General features: G+C 40.8%; 1 protein-coding gene across 14 annotated transcripts in view; it reads right to left on the bottom strand.

The window, feature by feature from the left end:
• The window catches only part of SULF1 (sulfatase 1), a 123,862-nt gene that overhangs the window by 41,267 nt on the left and 61,831 nt on the right, over nucleotides 1–20,764 (bottom strand). For all 14 annotated transcript variants that reach the window (XM_042035753.1, XM_042035763.1, XM_042035757.1 and 11 more), the window contains 3 exons: nucleotides 15,537–15,776; nucleotides 3,052–3,203; nucleotides 890–1,059 (listed from right to left, as the gene is read on the bottom strand). In XM_042035753.1, coding sequence (XP_041891687.1) covers nucleotides 890–1,059; nucleotides 3,052–3,203; nucleotides 15,537–15,776 — 562 coding nt within the window. The remainder of the gene's footprint in view (nucleotides 1–889; nucleotides 1,060–3,051; nucleotides 3,204–15,536; nucleotides 15,777–20,764) is intronic.

Raw genomic sequence — 20,764 nt, 5'->3', positions numbered from 1 at the left:
TTGTCTAATGAAATTGATTTCTCCTCATTTTGAGAGGACAAATAAATGTACAATCCAGCTGAAATATTTAATTAAGGTGTTTTTTGTGATTGGTGGGGTTTGGTTTGGGTTGTTTTTTTTTTTTTTCTTTTTGAAGGTGTGCAAAGACATTGTTTTAGAACAAATGGAAAGACTGGTGTACAAACCCATGGTAGGCACAAGTGCAGCGGAAATCTTCCATTGCCTCTCACTATAAGGAAAAGGACCCAGAATATTCAAGCTATGAAGCAATATGTGGAATCCACAGATGTGGACAATCCACAGATTTTTACCTGAAGTTGCTTTTGGTTCTAGAAACAAAATGAAGAGTTGGGGTTTTTTTGTTATATTTTATTCACCAGAAAAGATTAAGCATGTTATTTAAAAATGCAGTCTGATAGGCTATTTTGGGAATCTGCCAGTATCTAGTCTCTAAACAAATCTGGTACACTCAAAAGCTTCAAAAGGGTGTTTTTACTCTCAATGCATTCAGTTAGTTAGAGCCCAGGAAGTGCATATCTTAGAGGGAAACGAAGGAAGTAATATCTTTCCAACAGATCCTGACCTGTGTCTACATATTTTCAGGGTATTGTAAGAAGTTGCCCTTACAAAGCCAAATACTGACCTTTTAATCTCCCACAACTTCCCAGGAGGAAAAGGGCTTCTCTCTGCTTTAATAATGGTCAGAGCTGTCACTCTCCCCCGCGAAAGGAGCAAGCACAGCAAAAGAAACATGCAAACATTCTCTGCTTACATGAGTGTCTCATATTTGAATTCCCTGTTCCTGCGATGTCTCCATAAACAAACCCCACAAACCCCTCACAGCAGCAGACACAAGGAGCGGGTCTGGCAGTGTGTGGTTTTGACTTACATATGCTGGGAAGCGTTGGGGTAGAGCTCTGAGAACTGCGGTGCAGAATCCTCGGGGCCATGGGGTGCAGCATGGCTGATGACCATCATTATGGGCCTATGGGGATATATCCTCTTAGACATTCTGAAGTAATTAATGCTCTCATTAGTGATTAGGTCTGTGAAGTAGTCCTGGAACATACGATTAACAAAAAGCAAAAGTTACAAAGTGCATGATTAATTAGATCACATACTATCATGTTATTACGTTATTTTTCAAGTCCTCATTAAAGCTCAGATCAGGAAGTAAAAACATACCATCAAAGAGATGTATGATTTAAGGGAGCATAGAGGAGACTGAGCAGTAATTACTTTCTTAAGCAGGCAATGCCACATAAATGAGACAGTATTTTGCAAATCAGATACAACAGAAAGTTTTAAGTAAATTTGATTACCAGATTTGGTAAGATAATGCTAAGTAACATTTAAAATGACAGACTGTACTGACAAAGATGTGTTTCTTAAATTTCATTGATAAAATATTTCACAAGGTAATGGCTCCCAAATAACACTGAATCTTAATCTGGTTTTATGTTTACATAAACCTTTGTTGCACACTCTTTGTTCAGACTGTACTTTTGCATATGTACAAAGTGGAAGACAGCTACAACAGGCAACAGATTGCAAAAAATCTTAATCAAAGAAATTGCAAATGAGAATGCAGGGAGCAGTTGAATTCCTGTGGGCTCTGTTCATTTAATTGTGCAAATTTAAGCAGTGCAGCTGCTGAGATTAAGGTTGTGACTCACTAATAAACTGGCTTAACCCACAGCTAAGGTGGCAAATGGAAGCCTACAAGGAAAAGGGAGGAAATGGAACTAAGAAAAAAAGATGAAAACTTAAATTAAACCACCTGCCACCTTGGAGTATTCACTGTTGGCCTGGAGGTCTAGCTCGAGCTTCATTGAGAAAGTGCTGAGACAATGTTTGTAATTTCAAGCACTTCCAGGCATGACTAATCTTATGTTGTGGATTCGAGGCCCTGAACAGCTGCAAAAGCAGAGCCTGAGGGACAAGGTCTGTGTCGCATGTCAGTGCTAGGACAAGCCAACCAGCTGTGACCTCCTCGCTCACCCGCTCCCTGTCCCCCTGCCCCTTCCCCTTTCCTGCAGCCCCCTTGGAGCACACACGGCAGCCCTGGCTGCTACAAACCCTGCAAACTTATGGATGAGACAGTGAGTGATCCTTTAGTTTCCAAAATGGATAATGAGTGCAAGGCACCAGGGTTGTGATAATTTCTGGGTTTGAGGCCTGTTTAAGTGAAATGCGTGTATGACTGCTCTCCCAAAGCATCTATTCCTCTCATGTTTTGCTATTCTAGCTACATACACAGGGTGTGTAAGGAATGTATGACTAACCAATATTCTATATTTTCTGGTTTTTTCTCTATAAATATATAATCAGTGTAATGCAATTTCTGTGGATGGGAAAATCAGAAACAGGCACCACTAGCTTTCAATAAAAACTCATTACATGGGTCAGAAAGCACAGCTGCAACATCTGTATCATCTTCCTTGAGCTACAATCTGAGGAAATTCCAGATTGCTTTCTGCAGTCTGCGATCTGTGCTCCTAAGCCTTTCCAAGAAACTTCATGGCAGTGGGCAGGTCACCTTGGCATACTTTCCACACTTTGTCAAGAGCACAAACAATCTCTGAACCTTTCCAATGGCTGTATTCTTGCCCTTATCTATTCTCATAGTCATATCCGGAGTCTGACACCACAGGCGTACAGCCTTTCTTTGGTGTGCACTCGATAATGGAAAACAACATTAACCAAGGTTCTTCTGTGGGTAGTAACTGACAACACTCAGAAAACTTTAAAGTTCAGTAGAGCAGGGGGCACAGTTCTTTTGGGGAAAGGCTTTTATTTACTGTTTGCTTCTGCCACCAAAACATGACTTTCTATCAGGGAGAGGGAGGGAAGAATCACCAGGCTCCACTGAAGAGCCCTGGGAACTTTCTTCTGTTGAGTGATTAATATTCTCACATGGAAATGCATCTGCAATGCCCTGGAGAGAAAATGACATCTCAATTTCATGGTTGTAGTTGGTTAATTAATTAATTATCTGAAAGTTATTTTTATATGGATTAATCATGTGGCATTTATGCGTCTGGAAAATACCTTTGCATAATCAAATCCATGCTTCTCTTTGTTACCATTGCGAGAAATGGTGTAATTATAGAAGCGAGAGTTCTTCACTAATCCAACCCACTCTCTCCACCCAGGAGGGATGTAGCTGCCATTGTATTCATTGAGGTATTTCCCAAAAAAAGCTGTGAAGTAAATAAAAAAAAGAACACACATGCATGAGGCTTTGCAATCCAAGTCTTTTAGTCTTTGAGTCAAAAGAATGTATGAATGAAACAAGAATGTGTTAGAATGAGTCAGAGTTGCTTTACCAAAAATCTTCCTTTTATAGCTTAGAGGGTTTTGAAATTAAAATAAGTTATTTCCAGAGTTTTATGGGAGTTGAAAGCCTTTGTGACTCTGTTTTTTTCTTAATCTTTTGGAATCTAGTGTTCATGTGAAATATTTTCAGGGTTTTTTTTTAGAAAGAGTATGTTCCTCTTGGTTTCCTCTTGAATATGAAATAAAAGCTCAGTGCCCAGAGGAAACATCTGAGAAACACCTAGTGGTTTTAAGCAAGTCCTGTGATGTTTTGGAGCTTGGCTTCTGACTTTTGAAAGTTCAGGCTTGCTATCCTGCCTACATTTGCTGGTTTGATAAAAGGTCTGAGAAGTACAGATCTCTATCCCATTAGGACATATTCAGGTAGAGCAAGAAGGAATCCCCACCCTGCTTGGCTGCCACATCTTCTCTAAGGCAAAACTTGCCAAAAAGAGACAAAGGGTTGGAGGTCCATCTCCTCTACCTGGCCTGCCAAACTTCATGCATGTTTTTCCATTAGCTCAGGGTGACAAGTAAGAACCCACTCAGACTGAAAATTTCAGCCTTTACCAAAGGTTTATAGGTGCTCCTGCCAATTCCTCTGGAAGGAAGTAGGAAGAAAAGCAGTCTCACAATGCAGCAGGCTCCCAGCTATCTGGGAGTTGTGGATTGCCTATGGCAAAGATACACAGACACCAGAAGCCAGCCAGCTGGCCTTGGAAAGGAGCATTAATGCTGGCATGGCACCCTGGCAAAGGCAGCCACATTGCTTCTAGGGAGGGAGGGGTGTGGGAGATCTTTAGCTGCTTGTATATGGTCTGTGACCTGGATAGAATAGTCAGTTTGGATGGCTCTATCCTGCTTTTCCACTGCCTGGGAAGCAGTGACAAAACACTTGATTAGGTCTGCAATGTGGGTTTTTTGGGATTTATTACATCCAGTTAAGTCCCAGCAAGTTAATGGGGAGTCTCAGTATCTTCACTGTTTTCCTTTTTAGTTTTCTTCAGATTCACAAGACCCTGGATGGTCACCTGTGCCAGTAGTTCTGCTGCCTGTGTCCCCAGCAGTCTACACACAGGTACCCCTGGTGCTCACAAAATCAGACACCACTGAAGAGGAGAGAATGACAGAAACCTCTCCCTTTCCAGGGACAGAGCTCTTCTGGGTGATAGCTGTCCCCCTCCCTGCCCCCCTCACAGTGCCCAGCCCCTGCCCTAGCTGCCAGCCTCAACCCAGCAGTCAGGCCTGTCTGCAAAAAGCTGCTGTCCAGAGATGCTGTCCCTCAGTTGGGCAGTGGGACATACCTTGGATCCCTGTACTTGTTTCCTACTAGGAAATGAAGTCACATTGGAAAACCTCACATCCAACCTAGACACATTCAATCTAACCAAAAAAGCACATTTGTGGAAGGGCTCAAATAATTCAGATCTGATTGATGTGGGCTTGGTGAACTTCTTGGGAAAACTGGTAGAAAAATCAAAGTGTTCATAATTAAGACTTGTCTGAGGCAACATAAATATGATGCAATTCAGTCAGGGAGCTGCCAAATGTCACTAACCAGAGATTACAGTCATATATAGTGTTACTTTCCTATACCACATGGAATGTGACACATAAACAAGTCCTACAGACACTAGACCAGGCTTCCAGCTCTTCTTCCCACAGCCACCAAGAAAGCAATCCAACCTGTCTCCTTTTTTATCCTCAGGCCTACCAGAAATCAAGAACTGTGAGGTGAAGAGGGTGATAGTGGGCAGGGAATACATGGCCAGCACTGTTGTCTCCCGGAATGGAAACCATAGCTCTCATCTAAGGCAGCCAAACTGGTTTAAACTCTCAGTTAGATGTCATGGGAAAGTGTATGGGTAAAGGCTGAAATACTGTGAGAAGGGAAGCCAGGGAAAGAGGAGAAGGGGAAGAGAAGTCAGAGAGAGACAACAGTGAAGAAAACTATGGGAGAGTGATGTAACTGAGAGAGAAGAAGCATTGTTGAGCCAAGCAAAACCAAGGATGGTCTGTGGTTACAGGGGAAATATGAGGTCAGCCCCTCTGAGTGTCATCCCAGGTCTAACAGCAGCTGCCTGATTTTGGGGAACCTCTGCATGCTGTGCTGATCACTAAAGGGCTCTACTGACAACCTGCCTCTCACAAACATCAGCGGCTTTCAAACTGAAATGGAAGTTATAACAATTTATCATATAGGATGGTTTGACTGCCCCATCTATTATTAAGATTGACTCACTCAGAGACTCTGCTATTTACAGTCTTGCCAAACTTCAATCATTAGTGGTGATAGTTTCCATGCTATCTGACTCAGGCTGTATTTTGCTCTATGGAACCTTTTAGCCAAACAGTTCAGTAATTTCCAAGAAAAAGACTATGGAAAAGAAATGGGTTCACCCATTTAAAAATAATAGACAAATTTTTCTCTAAGAAGTTCTAGTGTCTGTAGGTTTTGATGTAGGGCCTTTGTAAATAACAGAGGTAGCTATGAAAATCTGCCTCAAAATGACCAAGCTCAGAAAAACTGTAGCACACAGATGATTACTCCAGCTTCTCACTTTAACGTCACAATGGAGTGTTCCTTTACAGACCAGGGAATTTTCGCAGAATTTTTGACATTAAAACAAAAAGCCATCAGCTTCTCTCACTCCTTCTCTACTCTCTCTTTTGATATTCATTACCTGAGAGAAAACCACCAGCATAAAATGAAGAGATGAAATGACCTGGGGCATCAATACGAGAATAGATAACTGAATTTGGAAAAGAAAGGATGGCTTGGAGCTGGGGAGGGCCAAATCATCTTGGAATTTCCTTCCTTTAGATTACTTAGTTTTCTAACTTTAATAATGCATTGTTAGATACCTTTTGGCCCCCTGAACCCCCTATTTCAGTGCACGTTATGAGACTTCAGACTGACAGCCTGAACCATTCACCTTTGCATTGGCAATGATTTAGTATTTTATCATAAAAATAATCTCAGTGCTGTTAAGTTTTAAGCAGCTCCCTGAGTGACAGCTTGCAGAAATAGATGCTTACCCTTGTTGCTGTGTAAGGCAGTTCCCATGTCAAACGTGTAGCAAAGCCCTGAATACTAGTAGAAGAAACAGTGGCTGTGATAATGGATCATATTTGCCAAAATACTTTAACCAAAAATGGTTTGTTGGTCAAAAGCCCAAGAGGATATGAGTAAATAGACGGATGAAGGGAAAAGCCAGGCTTTTACTGAAATACAAGCGTTCAAGTCCCTGCACCGTGTGGTTTTTTGAGTACTACTGAGAATAGGATAGGGCAAGTGAGTCAGAACTGGGGCCCAGCACCAGCAGTTAATGTCTGGCTCTTCAGGCTCTGAGTGAAGACAAGTGCCAGAGTAAAAGGAAAGTACAGGAGTGTCCATGGGACCAAATAACAACCAGCAAGTAATCACAATGGGTGTCCCATTTGTTTTTTGTTTAACCAGAGGACTGTTAACAAAAAAGCACTATGGAATATGTCACAGAATTGCCCAGGAACTGACACTGTGATGTGCAGATGTCTTTGCTGGGTCTTCACATGCTTGGCTTGAAGAGTCAACCCCCGTCTTTAACTTAGCTGTAGCCCAACACTTTCTGAATTGCCCAAGTCTGAGAACCGACTGGGAAGCCTCATCTTTAGAAGCCGCTTGTACTCAGCAGTTGGAGGGTTTAGGAAGCCATTTCTGCTTGTAATTAGTAAAACGGAGATTATGACTCAAGGGGTAAAAGCCTCATTAAAAAGTAAGGCCATTTCAAGGGACATCTTTTCATTATTATGTGTAATGGCCCCCATAGGGATAACAGGAAAGATAAATGCTTACTTTTGCATTTTAATAAGACAATTTTTATCTGCATTCTGGCAGTTTTGCTAACTGTTCCCAGGACACATTGTTATTTTTTAATCACATGTAGTGTAGTTTAGTATATCAGAATAATGGTATTCTGTATTAGCATGTTCAATTATGTTTATGCAAACAACAACACGTGGCATGGTGAACAGTTATACAGACATCTATGTGTCTCTGGAGAGGCTGCAGAATATACATGCCTGGTACCTGACATGAACAGATGCCTTAAGACAGGGTTTTGTTTTCCCTTTTACAATGAGCTAATGATTTCTGTACTGGACTGAGAGGTCCAGGGGGTTGCAATGGGTGCAAGACAAATATCATTTGATCCAGGGGATCTCTAATATTTAACAGCTGAGTGTGATTCAAATTCTCATAATTCCCAAGACTTCTTTTCCCTGCATGTTTTACAAGCAATTATGACATGTTTACAGTATTACACAATAGAGTTAGTCCTCTAACTCCTGTCAGCATTAGTGGATTAGTGTACAGGTGAACTGGGCTACATCTACCAGTGAGACATCTCTGCACTTCCACAGATCAAAGGACGTATATTATGTTCTACACCCTTATTATTTGTTGAGGCTTATGGGAACATTTCCGAGTTAAAACAAACGCAAACTTTTAAAAAGTCAAGCTGCAGAAAGGTTTAGTCACCATGACCCAGACAAGAGCTTTAAGTAGACAGCCCACTTCCTTTAACAAAGTCAGGAAACCATTTACAGGAGTTGCAAAGCACTGTTTATATGACATTTCAGGACTCAAACACAGTGATTCTATGCTTCTGTGGACAGAACCCAACATAACTTGAGCTTCTGAATCATTCCAGTCAATTCCTCCTTGCTTTCTTCCCATTACGCAAGCCATAGATTCAAACCCGAGAAGTTTGATTTTTCCCTTCTGTTGAAAAATTGCAGAGGATTAGTGTATCACAGCATTGCAGTGTAGAAAGCCAGCTCAGTATGCCAGCACGCCTAGGAAATGAAATAAGCATTGTCCCAAAAAATATGGTGAGGAAACTGAGACACCAGGAGGTTAACCTTGAGCTAGACCTAAGTCACGCAGGAAGCCTGTGACATTGCCAAGAATATAATTCAGATTTCACAGCTCCCAGTCTTGTAACTTAAACACAGTAGAAAACCTCAGGTTTTCTACATTTTCTCCAGCTTTGTGGGTCTTTCCCAGTCGCTGCCAGGTTTACCATTGCAACCAAAAAGATCATTAAAGATTTTATAACTCAGCAGTTGCAAAAGGCATTAGCCTATAACTTGATATAGCAATTGTTAGCCTGGGTGATGTCTTTAACAAAGCCTGTATTATGGGCCAAGCTGGTAGCACTTTCCAATATTGATGTTGTCTGACACTTCTCATTATAAGATCCTGTTTTCAGCTGCTTATAACTCTCTTATACTTGGATTTAAATTTTCCACACTGGATGTCTGCCTCAGGCTGAATTTTTGAAACTTTTTAGCCCAAACAGTAGCCATCTTTGAGAACCACAGTAATGGAAAAGGAATTATGCTTAACATCTGAAAAAAATTATGTGAGATTTCATTTGATAGCACTTCCATGCTCTGCACTGAGAGCAGGAACTCTGTCAAAGGCATGATGGACTTCCTGTCAAGGAGGCATCTATTAGAATCCTTTGAAAAAACCGTGAATTTTCATGTGCTAGAGATCTGGACACCTCAGGACATTTATTCCCTGTCCACCTGTGAGTGGTGTCAGTAGGTGGGAGAAAGTTGATTGAAATGCAGAGGGCAGGAGGTGACCCGATAAGGACAAGCAGTCTGGGGAACAGCAGGAAATCCAGCAAAGAAGCTAAGGGGGGGGAAGAAGCAGTGGGGGCTTGGGGGCCCAGGACTGGCAATGTCAACCAAGAAACGGGACAATGAGTGCAGAAAGGAGAAAGAAGCTGATTGACAAGGGGGGTGGGAGAAGCAGATCTGCTGATCAGGCTGGAAAAAGAGGTCGTTAATGGTAAGCAGTGGGAACAGGACATGTCTGTCAAGAACTGACTGGACCTGAGAGAGGAGGGAGGGCGAGAGGGAGAAAGGGAATGACTTGAGGACAGACAAGCAGGGGAACAAGGCTTAGAGCACAGGCCAAAGTGAGGTCTTGCAGGGCCAGAAAACTGGGATGAGAAAACTGAGGAGTGGACAGTGCACTGCCTAATGGGGTAGGAGTAAGGGAGTCAGAAGTGCTTTTGGTCAGAGTGGAGGACCCAACAATGTCTGAAAGGACTCCTGAATCTCACTGGTACCTGCCTTTCATAAGACATCTGAAAACCTATAGCAGTGTGCCCAGCCCCATGCATGTGATAAAACCCCACTTTGCTTGGTTTCTCAGCAAGTGAGCCGTGGAGTGTGCCGATGGGATATGAGACCCCCCCAGCCTTGCTGATCTGGAAGCCAGCACTGTCTTTGGATAGAACTGGTCTATCTTTTCAAACTGAGGAAATTTCTCCCTCCATAAAGTGGTATGTTGTTATGTAGTTAAAGACTATAATTTAGCCATGTGAACAAGAGATGAAACGGTTGCATAGACAATGTTCTACCCAGATTTTCCTAAATGAAGCACTTGAATACATAAACTTGCTAAAAGTCTTTTAGTGTATGGTTTTCTGTGTGATATTTAATAGCATAGAATTCTGCTTTAAGCATAAGTAGGCAGATATGCTGTAGTTTTTGATGAGGTCCTGGACAGAAACCAAAATGTTTCACTTCACATGATGCCATAGAACTAGAAAATCCTGCATGTTATCCTTTTGGCTTTTTTCCTCTTCTACATTTTACTTTTTGTGGACTATGTGCATACATTCAGCATATTTCACTTTCATTTATACATTTTTTTCATTGTCAGAAAGTTCAAATTATTCTGAAAAGTGAGACTTTTAAAAATTATTTAAAATATTTACAGATTAAATTATGTTTGATGCTTCCCAGAATATTTCACACCAATTAAGAAAGAATCTGAAAACTCAGAGTTCTCTCTCTCTATTTTCACTTTAGAAATAATCTGAAAACCAGGACTCATTCTCTGCTCACTCATTCCCAGCCCTGTATCATATTGTGCCACTCTCTCTGCTTTGAAAGGGTGCATGAGACAGGATACAAATTAGGTCACTGAAATTATGCAGATTAAAAATAGCATGTGCTGGCAGTGATTTGTACTGCAACACTGTGAACAGGAAACACACTGGCTTTGCCTCTAGAGGAAACTGATTGTCTGCCCACACCTTCAGGAGACATAGCTTTTGCTCGCTTTATGAAAGATTAACATGTCCCTGTGTGTCAGAGGGGAATGGTGCACAGTTTAAATACTCCTTAGCTTTCAGCTTCCTGTCATCTCAGTGTTTTATGAGTTCTTTGTTCACTACACTAAGAAATGTACCCATAAGTGACAGATGTCAGTGGACACACTGACGTGTGCTGTTGAACACATTACCCAGTTGTCAACCAAGTGACCATTTCTGTTCATCACTGCACAGAAGTCTGTGACTAATGTCAAAACACACCAGATAGGGGCATCTTGGTGTCACTTCTTGAGCCTGGAGTTTCACAAATGAAGCCATTTAGGAATTAACATTTGAGCTGATTGACTTTGCTATGTTACCATTTTTGTCCCACAAATGACATCAGAACACTCGCATGCATGAATCTTGAATGTTATTCTAGTCAGTTGATACATCTGAGCAAGAAATAAAATACTGGGAAATCATCTTCCCAAAGACAGTTCTAAAAAGTGCAAGCAAACAATTGCCTAATCTGGTGATCCCTGTTCTTTCAGGTGGGATTCCATGAAGGGAGAGACTGGTCCTGCGTTTGGCATCATGCTGTGAGGCTGTGAGCAGCTGCTGAGCCAAGGAAGAGTCCAGCTCTCACGCTCTCACCTGCACAGTTACACTGGCTGTGTGGGGCTAAGAGGAGTGAGGATTAGAGAGTAGTAGTTCTACAAAGTAACATTAAGCAGAGAGGGTTTAGAATATGTAGGTGTGTTAAGTCAGGGCAAGAATTTTAAGCTTGTACTTGTTTTCATATTTGCAAAGGGATGAAACTTCAGCTGGCAAAAACGTAAAACCCTGCAGAAGGCAAAGTATGATCCATTATTTAAAAAGAAAATGTTTATCTTTTTTATATCTTCTGGATGTTGGCTGCTCTCATGTGATGGCTTTCTCTTCTAAAATACCAAGATTATGCTTGGATGCTGCTCAATTATTAAGATGCAGCACAATTCCCCTTTCCTATTAAGGATGCCAAGGTTGCACTTCTGGGGTTTTCTTTTGTCTTTGTGTAGGTGAATGGCAAAGGCAACCAGCAACGGCAAAGGGCACATCTGAGAGGCAAGACTATGTGCTGTAGGACTGGGACAGAGCAGTAGAAGGTAAAGAAATTATGAGACTGAAAGAACAGCAAATGACCTGCCAATACTTTGGAAAGCACCAAACAAAATCTCTAACTCCTGAAGTTAATAAATTTATGAATTAAACTTCTAAATCTAAATAGCTGAAGGAATATCTGGTGATGTTAAAAACTATGAGATCAAAGAAAACTTCTCAAGCTTTTCTCACAATTTCCACAAAATTTGGAAGTAAGAGGCCCTTTTTCCTCTCTAGTATGAATGCCTGGATCCTATGTAATTAAAACAAATGTCATCTCTGAAACTCTCCATAGCTGCTTTGTTTTCTCTTTCTACCTATTTACTGTGTACCTTCCCTGCTATGTCCTATAAATTTTTATTTAATATTACTAATTTTGTGAACAATCAAGAAGCTTTGCAGTTGGTTCATTGCTGCATTAACATACAGCTTGTGAATAAGGGAAACTGTAAACATTGAAACATCCTTAATAGCTTTGGAAAATTATAATTAGAAGGAAAAGTGATTTTGGTTTGGCAGTGTTATTTCTGAATATTTTCTGCCCTGCTACTGCTCAGTATGGTTTCTGAATGTTGCCTGCCCTGCTAGAGTCCAGCACAGTCTCTGCCTATGATTTAGCACTGACATACAATCTTCAAAAAGGGATGTTTCCATGAAATGCAACATCACCCTTAGGTCATATCAGAGTAGAAGAATAAAACAGAAAAAAGAAAGAAGAACCCATTCAGTCCCTTGCCAGGTTTTCCCAGTGGGCTCTAATTATAACCACAGTTTATTAGAGCACGTTTCAGACCTCTCTTTAAAGGGCCTGCTGTGCTTGTGTGGAGTCCTCGTGGCTTCAGCAGAACTCCCCTCATAACAGTCTGCCCACATGTGATCAATTGCAATACAGAGGGTTTAGTTAAGGCTGCTGCAGGTTTAGACAATGGATGCTTCATAGATATTGAAAACGATTTGGAGTGAACAGAAGTGAGGACATCATATAAACACTCTCCCACCCCTTTATTTCCACTGACATATAATAATTTGATCCTATGCAAAAAGGGAGAGTTAAATTCTCATAATTTCAGAGTACCAGGTTGGAGATATTGTACATTGTCTCATCCAGATGGGAGCTCTCTGGTCAAGGGCCTTATCAGGACTGTCACCAAACTGTGACTGGCCTGAGTCATTCACTTCTCTTTCTGTGTTTCAGTTTCCCAATGAGGAGGCTACTGATTTACTGTCGAAACATGTAGAAATTCACAGGGTAAGTATCCATAACATCTGCAACCTCTCTATCCCCAGTTCCCTCATTTTTGCTCCCAATTATTTTTGACTCCCAGGTATTTTTGAGTCACTATAATTTTACTAAACTTTCTAGCTGTGAAGTGTAGATTATTGCTTGGCAAGCAGACTTTGGGTGACTTTTTAATAAGGCAACACTATCCTTGAAAAATGTATTATAAGATCTGCTGTTAATTAAGCTACCACCTCAAAAAATAATTGTGGCTAAATTAGAAGGTAGGATCATCTTACAAGGAGTAAAAAGATCAATCTTTGTAGCCATAGTATTGCAGGATTGAACAATGTACCTCAGTCAGAATTGGAGATTCATGCAGGTATTTTCATTTGTTTCCATTTTCTTTTACTCTTTTCTGCCCTTTGTAAAAACTCACCTATCCTGACAGTTTTAGGACTGATGTTCTCTCTGCCTGCCTTTGAAAAAGCACTTTTTTCCTGTTCCTTTCCTTTTGACCCCTTTTTCCTTTCCATGTAATAGGGTCAAGTCTGCATTTAGTAAGCATCTCCACATGCCTTCATAATAACAAGGCGGTGGAGCAGATATGCTCAAAGTAGTGTTTACCCCCGGAAGGGCAGAGAGGGCTAGTGACAAATCTGTCCAGTTTCTGTGTGAAGCATTTAGTTGTGCAAAGCATAGATGACAAACCAATAAGATACTAATTTTTTAAGAACACTAAAGCCAGGTCCCACATGAAGCACCCATATATCAAGCAGAAAGGATTTCTGACATGTAAGTCATGAGATAAACCTCATTTTAGGTCAAATTCAGCACCTTTTCTAACAGTGATGGTCAATTCTCCCTTCCTTTTCTCCTCCAAAACCTTGATGCTGACCCCTACTCAGGCTTAGCAGTGCTGTACTCAGATGGCAACTTCACTGAGACCAACTTAACAGAGACTGAAGTACTATTCAGCTCATGTCAGAGCCCACACCAGGTCCAAAAAAGTTAAAGATTTGTCTAGTTTTGTTTTTAATACAGGAAGCAGAAGCTCTCCAGAACTAGAGATGCAGAGAGACAGAAGAAAAAAGAGTGAACTGCCTGTGTGGTGAAGAAAGAGGCAGATAAACTTGAGGCATTGGAGGTAGCAGCTTTAAGAGATTTAGGACTAGCAGACAGCATGGAGACATTTGCCAGCTCTATGCTTTGAAAGCAATCCCTTCTTGTGCCTAAACTGCCGATAGAGACAAGTTTCTTTGCTGCCAGTTACATTGTAAGGAAGGCAGCTGGCAGGAGATCTGTGCCTCGTTGCTCTGTGAAGGGGAGTCTTTGTAGCTGAACGACACTTCTGGACAAATTGCACTCTGACGACCTCGCACAACTCCGGTACCTTGCGAAGGGGAAGTCAGGCTGGAGCCTAACATGTCTACAGATTCAATCTTAGGGGATAGGTGATACAGAAATGAATTGGGTTTTACATCAAGCTGAAGCACAGACGAGAGGAATAAGAAGAGTTCTTTGTAGACAGGAAAAGGATCTCCTGACTACGGAAAACCACCAGGAATTTACAAGAAAATGATCAAATCTTATTGGTGCACAGAAGAACAATCCTTCTTAAAGGCATGTTTCTATTCCTTTTCAGAAAATGCAAATGAAATATCGCCCCATGGCAAAGTTTAAATTATACCATTCACCTTGTTTTGCTCCCACGACAGTCCCTCCACTCCTGTGAGGTCTTTGGCACCAGTTCCCAGCCTGGCCCTGACATCTTCTTCCATAACTGCTAGCAGCTGTCCACAAGCAGGCCGTAATACTGACCATAATCACGTCTGGAACTGCCAGTTCAGACCCACAATGCCACTAAAATGCACCTCTTTCACAGTAGGTGCAACTGCCCAACAGCTTATTTCCCACCTGGGACATCCAAATGTGAAAATATGCTGCTTCACTACCAGTGAGTTTCTTTACATGGCTGTTACTGCAGATGTGGAGCAGCAGGCAGTACTACCCTCCCTCTCCGTGACATTCAACCTCTGCCCTGCACAGCCAGTTTGGGACAACAGTTGCTCCTGTTGTGGTTTAACCCCAGCCAGCAACTAAGTACCACTCAGTTGCTCTCTCACTCCCCACCTCCTGCCACAGTGGAATGGGGAGGAGAATAGGAAAGAAGGTAAAATCCATGGACTGAGATAAGAACAGCTTAGCAATTTAAATGAAATATAATAATAATAATAATAATAATAATAATAATAATAATAGTAGTAATGGGAGACAACAAAAAGAGAGAGAAATAAACCCCACAAAAAACTCCCAAACTCCCAAGTAATGCTCAATAGAATTGTTCACCACTCATTTACCAATATCCAACCAGTTTCCAAGCAGCACCCCCCGGCCAGCTTTCCCTCAGTTTATGTCCTGAGCATGATGCTGTATGGGATGGAATATCCCATTGGCTGGTTTGGATCAGCTGTGACCCCTCCCAAATCCTTGTGCCTCTCCAGCCTTTTTGCTGTCAGGGCATGAGACACTAAAAATTCTTGATTTAATATATGTACTGTTTAGCAACAACTTAAAAATTCAGTGTGTTATCAAGATTATTCTCATGCTAAATCCAAACCACAACACTATAGCATCTACTAGGAAGGAAATAAACTCTATCACAACCAAGAATAGTTTCATTTTAGGCAGTGATTTAAGACCGATTGCTGAATATGTCATCACTTTAAACGAAGAACTGCTGTTGCTTTGTCTCTTACCTGTTCTGTACCCAGTGTTATTGAGATACACAGCGAAGGTACGAGGCTCATGAGTAGCCTGCCATGAGGGAGAAGAGCAGTTTTCGTTGTTGGTGTAAATGTTGTGGTTGTGCACATACTTCCCAGTCAGCATCGAGGACCGCGATGGGCAGCACATCGGGGTGGTTACAAAGGCGTTGATGAAAGAGGCCCCTCCATTCTCCATAATCCTCCTGGTTTTATTCATCACTTGCATGGACCCTGTAATAAGAGGTACTGATCATCACTGTGCTGCAAAAAATAGTTTGAATATATTGGCTGTTATTATGCTGTGTCTGAACATCAGTGTGCTTCACTCTGCAGCTTTCATAATTTTAGGCAAAAGATCACATTTTTATTATACCAATAAAAATATTTTTCAGGATTCCAGAAAGACTGAATTCTTTTTTGTTCTCAGACTTCAAAATAAAGTTAAAATATGGGCTAATCTAGAAATAGTGTCCAAGCTGTATCAAATTCACAGATCAATAGTTCTTCAAATGCAGCTGTAGAAAAGCAGTATGTTACACAGACTGAATTATTAGTCAATATGCCACTAAAATATGTAGCATGCTGAGATTACCAATGAAAATGCTAATACTCTTTCTGTTTTATCAGATGACAGAAGAAAGAGAAAAATAGAGAGAGGAAGGGAGTAAAGGAGGGAGAGAGATGGAGAAAGGAATGAGAGAATTCAGTAGCAATTCTTCTAAAGGAAAGTTTCTGTGGACACAAGATCAGCATGTCTGGTTCTGAAGCTAAAGCACTGTGCTCAAAATCAGTTTTCGGGGCTAAAAAAGTATGGAAAAAAAAGGTAAAATGCAGCACCGTTTTCAAGAAATTGCATTGATGATGTTTAAAGAACAAAGACATTTTTTGCATCCTTCAAATCATCTTCATGAACTGCAAGGTGAGAGAGGCAGGGCTTGCAGATTTCTGATTGCAGAAAGGCTGAGCAGCCCTGGATAGAGTCTGTCAGTATTTGCTGACAGCTGTCAAAGTTTGTTCTTTATGTTATCCAACAGAGCAGAGATTGAAGGGTGAGGGTGAACTGTGGATATGTCAGTATGAGCCCAGGAAACAAGTTTGTGAATTGTAGTACTTGCACAATTTTGGTGTTAAAAAGAGGTTTCTGGAATTTTTTCTTTTTTTTTTCCTTTGGTTTTTGCATAGTTGACTGTCCTTATTTTACATTTAAATCTGTTGATTCCACTGATACAAGAATTTTTCTTGATGGTTTTGTTTATGTTGCTTGAAAATCAAATTTTAAAAAGTTCTAAAGCAATTGCAAACCTGCCCGTAAAACCACAGAACTCCCAAGGAGACTCAACTTTAGGTTATAGCCATAAAATCTCACAAATTATCTTACTAGCTAAAGTTAAGCATGCTCTGTCTTGGTTTTGGGCTATGGAGTAAGTGTTGAATATGAAGTCTTTCGGATAAAAAAAAATTGTTAAAAAAAGGGAAGAGGCCGTAGAGTCTTCAGCATTTCATTTAAAATGTCAGGGTCTCTGTCTTTAAAGATACATTTAATACTGTGTATGAAAATCATCATCACTTTAGACTCTTTGTCTTTATAGTCCTTATTTTCTAAATGAACATCTGCTGCTGTGCTTTCCTGAACCCCTTGTGCTTAGGGATATAGAAAAGTAGAAGAGTAACTGAGAGGTACCTGAACACAAAAGGTCTCCATTTGCATGAGTAGGAGCATTTCACTCAATTGTTAAGTAAAAGACAAATCAGAGATCATCCTCCTTCTACATGCCTTTATGTTGGACCCCAGGCTGACTTTTTAGGTTTTGTTTTGTTTTCACCAGAGCTCTTCTATTTTTGAAAAGTCACAGTTTATTCCTGAGAACTCAGCTGTAACGTGTGCTGAGGTGCTCAGATAGAAAGTGGGCTATTCAGGTAGCCTAATGCACAGTAACTGCAGCAGAGCTGATCTGCACCTTCCTGCCTCCAAGTATTATAAATGAGTAGCTGTTAGAGTGCTTCCTCATTCCTCCAGCTGGTCAGCCCTCTGCTCTTGCAAACCTGCTGTTTATGACTAAGTTTTCCCTCTAGGTATGCACTTACTGACACTGATAATAGATTAAACCCCTCTGGAAATTCTGGAATAGGCACTTCAAAGCAGGTGAGACTTCCTCATTTGGAAAACAAAACACAAGCAGGAGATAAAACTTGCTGATATAAGTTATAATCCTTTGCTGTCTGCAGTTCTCCTCACAGCTTGTATTTTTTACCATCTGGCCTGCAGTCTTCAGGGCACATGTACTCAGGCGCTGTCTGTCAGCAGGACACTCGTGCTCTACATGACTGATTGGGGAGCACCTGAGGGCAACCAGATAACAGGGAATGGCCACTTTGGACACAGAAGTTAGTAAGTTTTGTCAGACAAGACATTCAGTGTCACTTCTCAGTCTATTATCATACCTCAAGAAATATGTTTGGCAACCAAGGTTTCATATCAAGTCTTAAAGTTGCTATGGATTTTCATCACAGGTGGGCATCTCTATAAAGGCATAGCTGGGAGCCACTTTGTCTTTATATGGGTTGTATGCAAGTCGCCAGGAAGGTAATGGACTTTTTCAGTTCTCAGCACATATCCCCATTTTTTCAGCTTATGTTTTTTAGTGCTTTAGTTTTAGTGAAGATGGAAAGCACACCATGCAAATTATGCCTGATATGATGTGTCTAGATGATGCTGTGATCTCTTCACCCAGCGTTCTCTTCAGTGGATGGTTTACATAGATCTCACTGGGTGGTGCATTAGGCTGTAAAAAAGGGTCAGAAACACTGGAACTACCAACATATTCATTAGTTTTTACTCCTTTCTGACATTATGCAAGATATTTTCTATCGTGAGGACAATAAGAGTGATTGGGGTGTCATATTTTGAGGTACTGATGCATGCAAATAATAGAGAATCGGGAGACAGCGGAAGAGACCAAAAAGCAAGCAAAATAATAGACTGAAGAGAATACAGGCCTGACCCCAGTGGGAGCCCTGAAGAGCCACAGCATGCTGTCTCCAGGAGGGGAGAAGTTCCAGGTTCTGGGAGCTGGTACTTTGCCTTGAGCAAGATGACACTGGCCTCTGTTGGGCAGTGAGTCCTCTACCCTCTGGATCTTGGTAGGGGAAAGAAAGTGCACAGTGGCACAATTCAAGAAGTAATTTCCCAGCTTTTGAGATCAAGTATTTGCTGAGTTTCTTCAAGAACTGTGGGCCAGGCTGCTTCACACAGCTTAATTTGCAATCCACCAGCTGATCTATAATATCCTTCCTCCTTGCACAGACAGGAAGTGACTGGAGTTGTGGAGCAATTTGTTAGTTTTATCTAATAAGGTGAATGAGACAGCAACTCCGCTAAATTTCTCTGCACTCAGAATGCAAAAGTCAGGGGGATGGTGCAGATCAATAGGAAGATGTCCATACTCCTATGGTCTGAGCACTAACTAAATGCAAACTCCCTGTCCCTTGCAAATTTTACTTTGGATAACTCCTCTGTATATCATTTGCACTCAGGCAGATGAATATTTTGGTTCAATGCTTATACATGCTCTGGAGACAAATCCTTCCTGATTGAAGTCTATAATGTACCTTATGTGCTTTTATGTTAAAGCATTCATTTAGAATAGCTTTTAGAAATGTTCGTGCTGGGAATACAATAGCAAATAATCCATATTGAGTGACTTTCAGTCTTGTGACTTTTGGATACCAATCCCTAGGTTTTATCCTGTTTGTGGCAGAAAGTGTTACTTCCCACTGACCTTTGAGAAATTTAAGACTTTCCTCAGGAATCAATGAAGAGCAAGAGGAAAATTCACACATGGAAAACAGTTTGGCTTTATTTTTCAAATAAGCAGAATGATTTATTAGCAGAAGTGTGAATAATGCAGTACAGTAAATCTTGGGGCTGAATCCTGTTTCCTGTGAAATGATCTATGAAAAGGGGAAACCTGTGTGTTCATTCAAGGCAGTGGGAATGCATACACACCCAGGCTATTGCTCAGCTGCCTGCTAATAGGAGCCAGAGTGCCCTGTGAACATTCAGAGCAGCTTTCAAAGAGTAGAGCTCCACAATATGAACAAAGTGACTCGCCACATCCTTCCTCCTTTTTCACCACTCGCAAACCTTCTTGCAAGACTGAAGGCAGCAAGTTGGTAACACTGTTTTCAGAGATGTGTGTCTGCTGACCTACCTTCCCCAGTGCCCTGGAGAGAGTAGGCTCTTTCAGACCACAAAAAGGAAGACTTGACTTGACCCTTTTAACAAAATTTTTCAGAACGACTCTATCAAGAAGAAATGCACTCCTATTGTAAGAGCTGTATTTTAGACCAAAACCAGAGCTGGGAACAGCTATTCATTATGCAGCATGGCTAAACAGAGCAGAGGTTTGAAAGAATGAAAAATAAAAAAGATAAGAATCGTTCCGATCTAAAGGACTGTGTTTGGAGCTCTGCTGCATAAAAGCACCAACCCACAGTCACGAAATATAGCTTATTAATTATTTTCTCAGAACCCTGAAGGACTATGAAATTATTATTGCATCATGGTAAATACAAAAACGCAAGCAACCAAAGAATTGCTCGCAGATACAGACCGTATTTTGTCTACAAATCTTCTGTCTGAAAGTATGTGATTTTAGAACAGAATGAAGTTTTCTGGAATGAAACATTTTTATTTTTCAATGTCATATGGCATTTTGTCTATATACTTCTATTAAAAATATGTCTCTCATTAAAAAAAAAGCAAAGAATTCAAGATTTCATTTCAACTTAATTTGCCATTTTTTCACCTTTTTGATCTCACAACCCAAAATATTTGCTTGGGGGTAACCTAAAATGATCCTCTTTCTCTCCTTGATTTTTCGTTTTGGGCAGTGAACCAAAAAATCAGTTATATGCATAACTACCATTAATATCTTTCTAACTTACTTAATGGAAAACATTCAAAGGCCTCCTGGAACATCATCCAAGTGTTTTAACTTTTTCCACCCTAAGAAAAATATGTGAAAATCACTTCTGACTGGTACGTGCTCAGATATTTAGTATACTTATGAAAGCAAAACTACCATGTTTTTATACATATAGCATAGTTTTTAAAGCAGATGGATTTTAAACATTTCAGTAATTCATACAAATATTAAGGTTACTAAGTCCTGTAACTAGACCAGTTTTTCTGTGTGCATAAACATGTCAGATGACAT

This window comes from Corvus kubaryi, unplaced genomic scaffold, assembly GCF_017639235.1.
Source record: "Corvus kubaryi isolate FWS band 111438036 unplaced genomic scaffold, C.kubaryi_AGA036_p1.0 37385, whole genome shotgun sequence".
Taxonomy (NCBI): Eukaryota; Metazoa; Chordata; class Aves; order Passeriformes; family Corvidae; genus Corvus; species Corvus kubaryi.
This window is presented reverse-complemented; position numbering and strand designations above follow the sequence as displayed.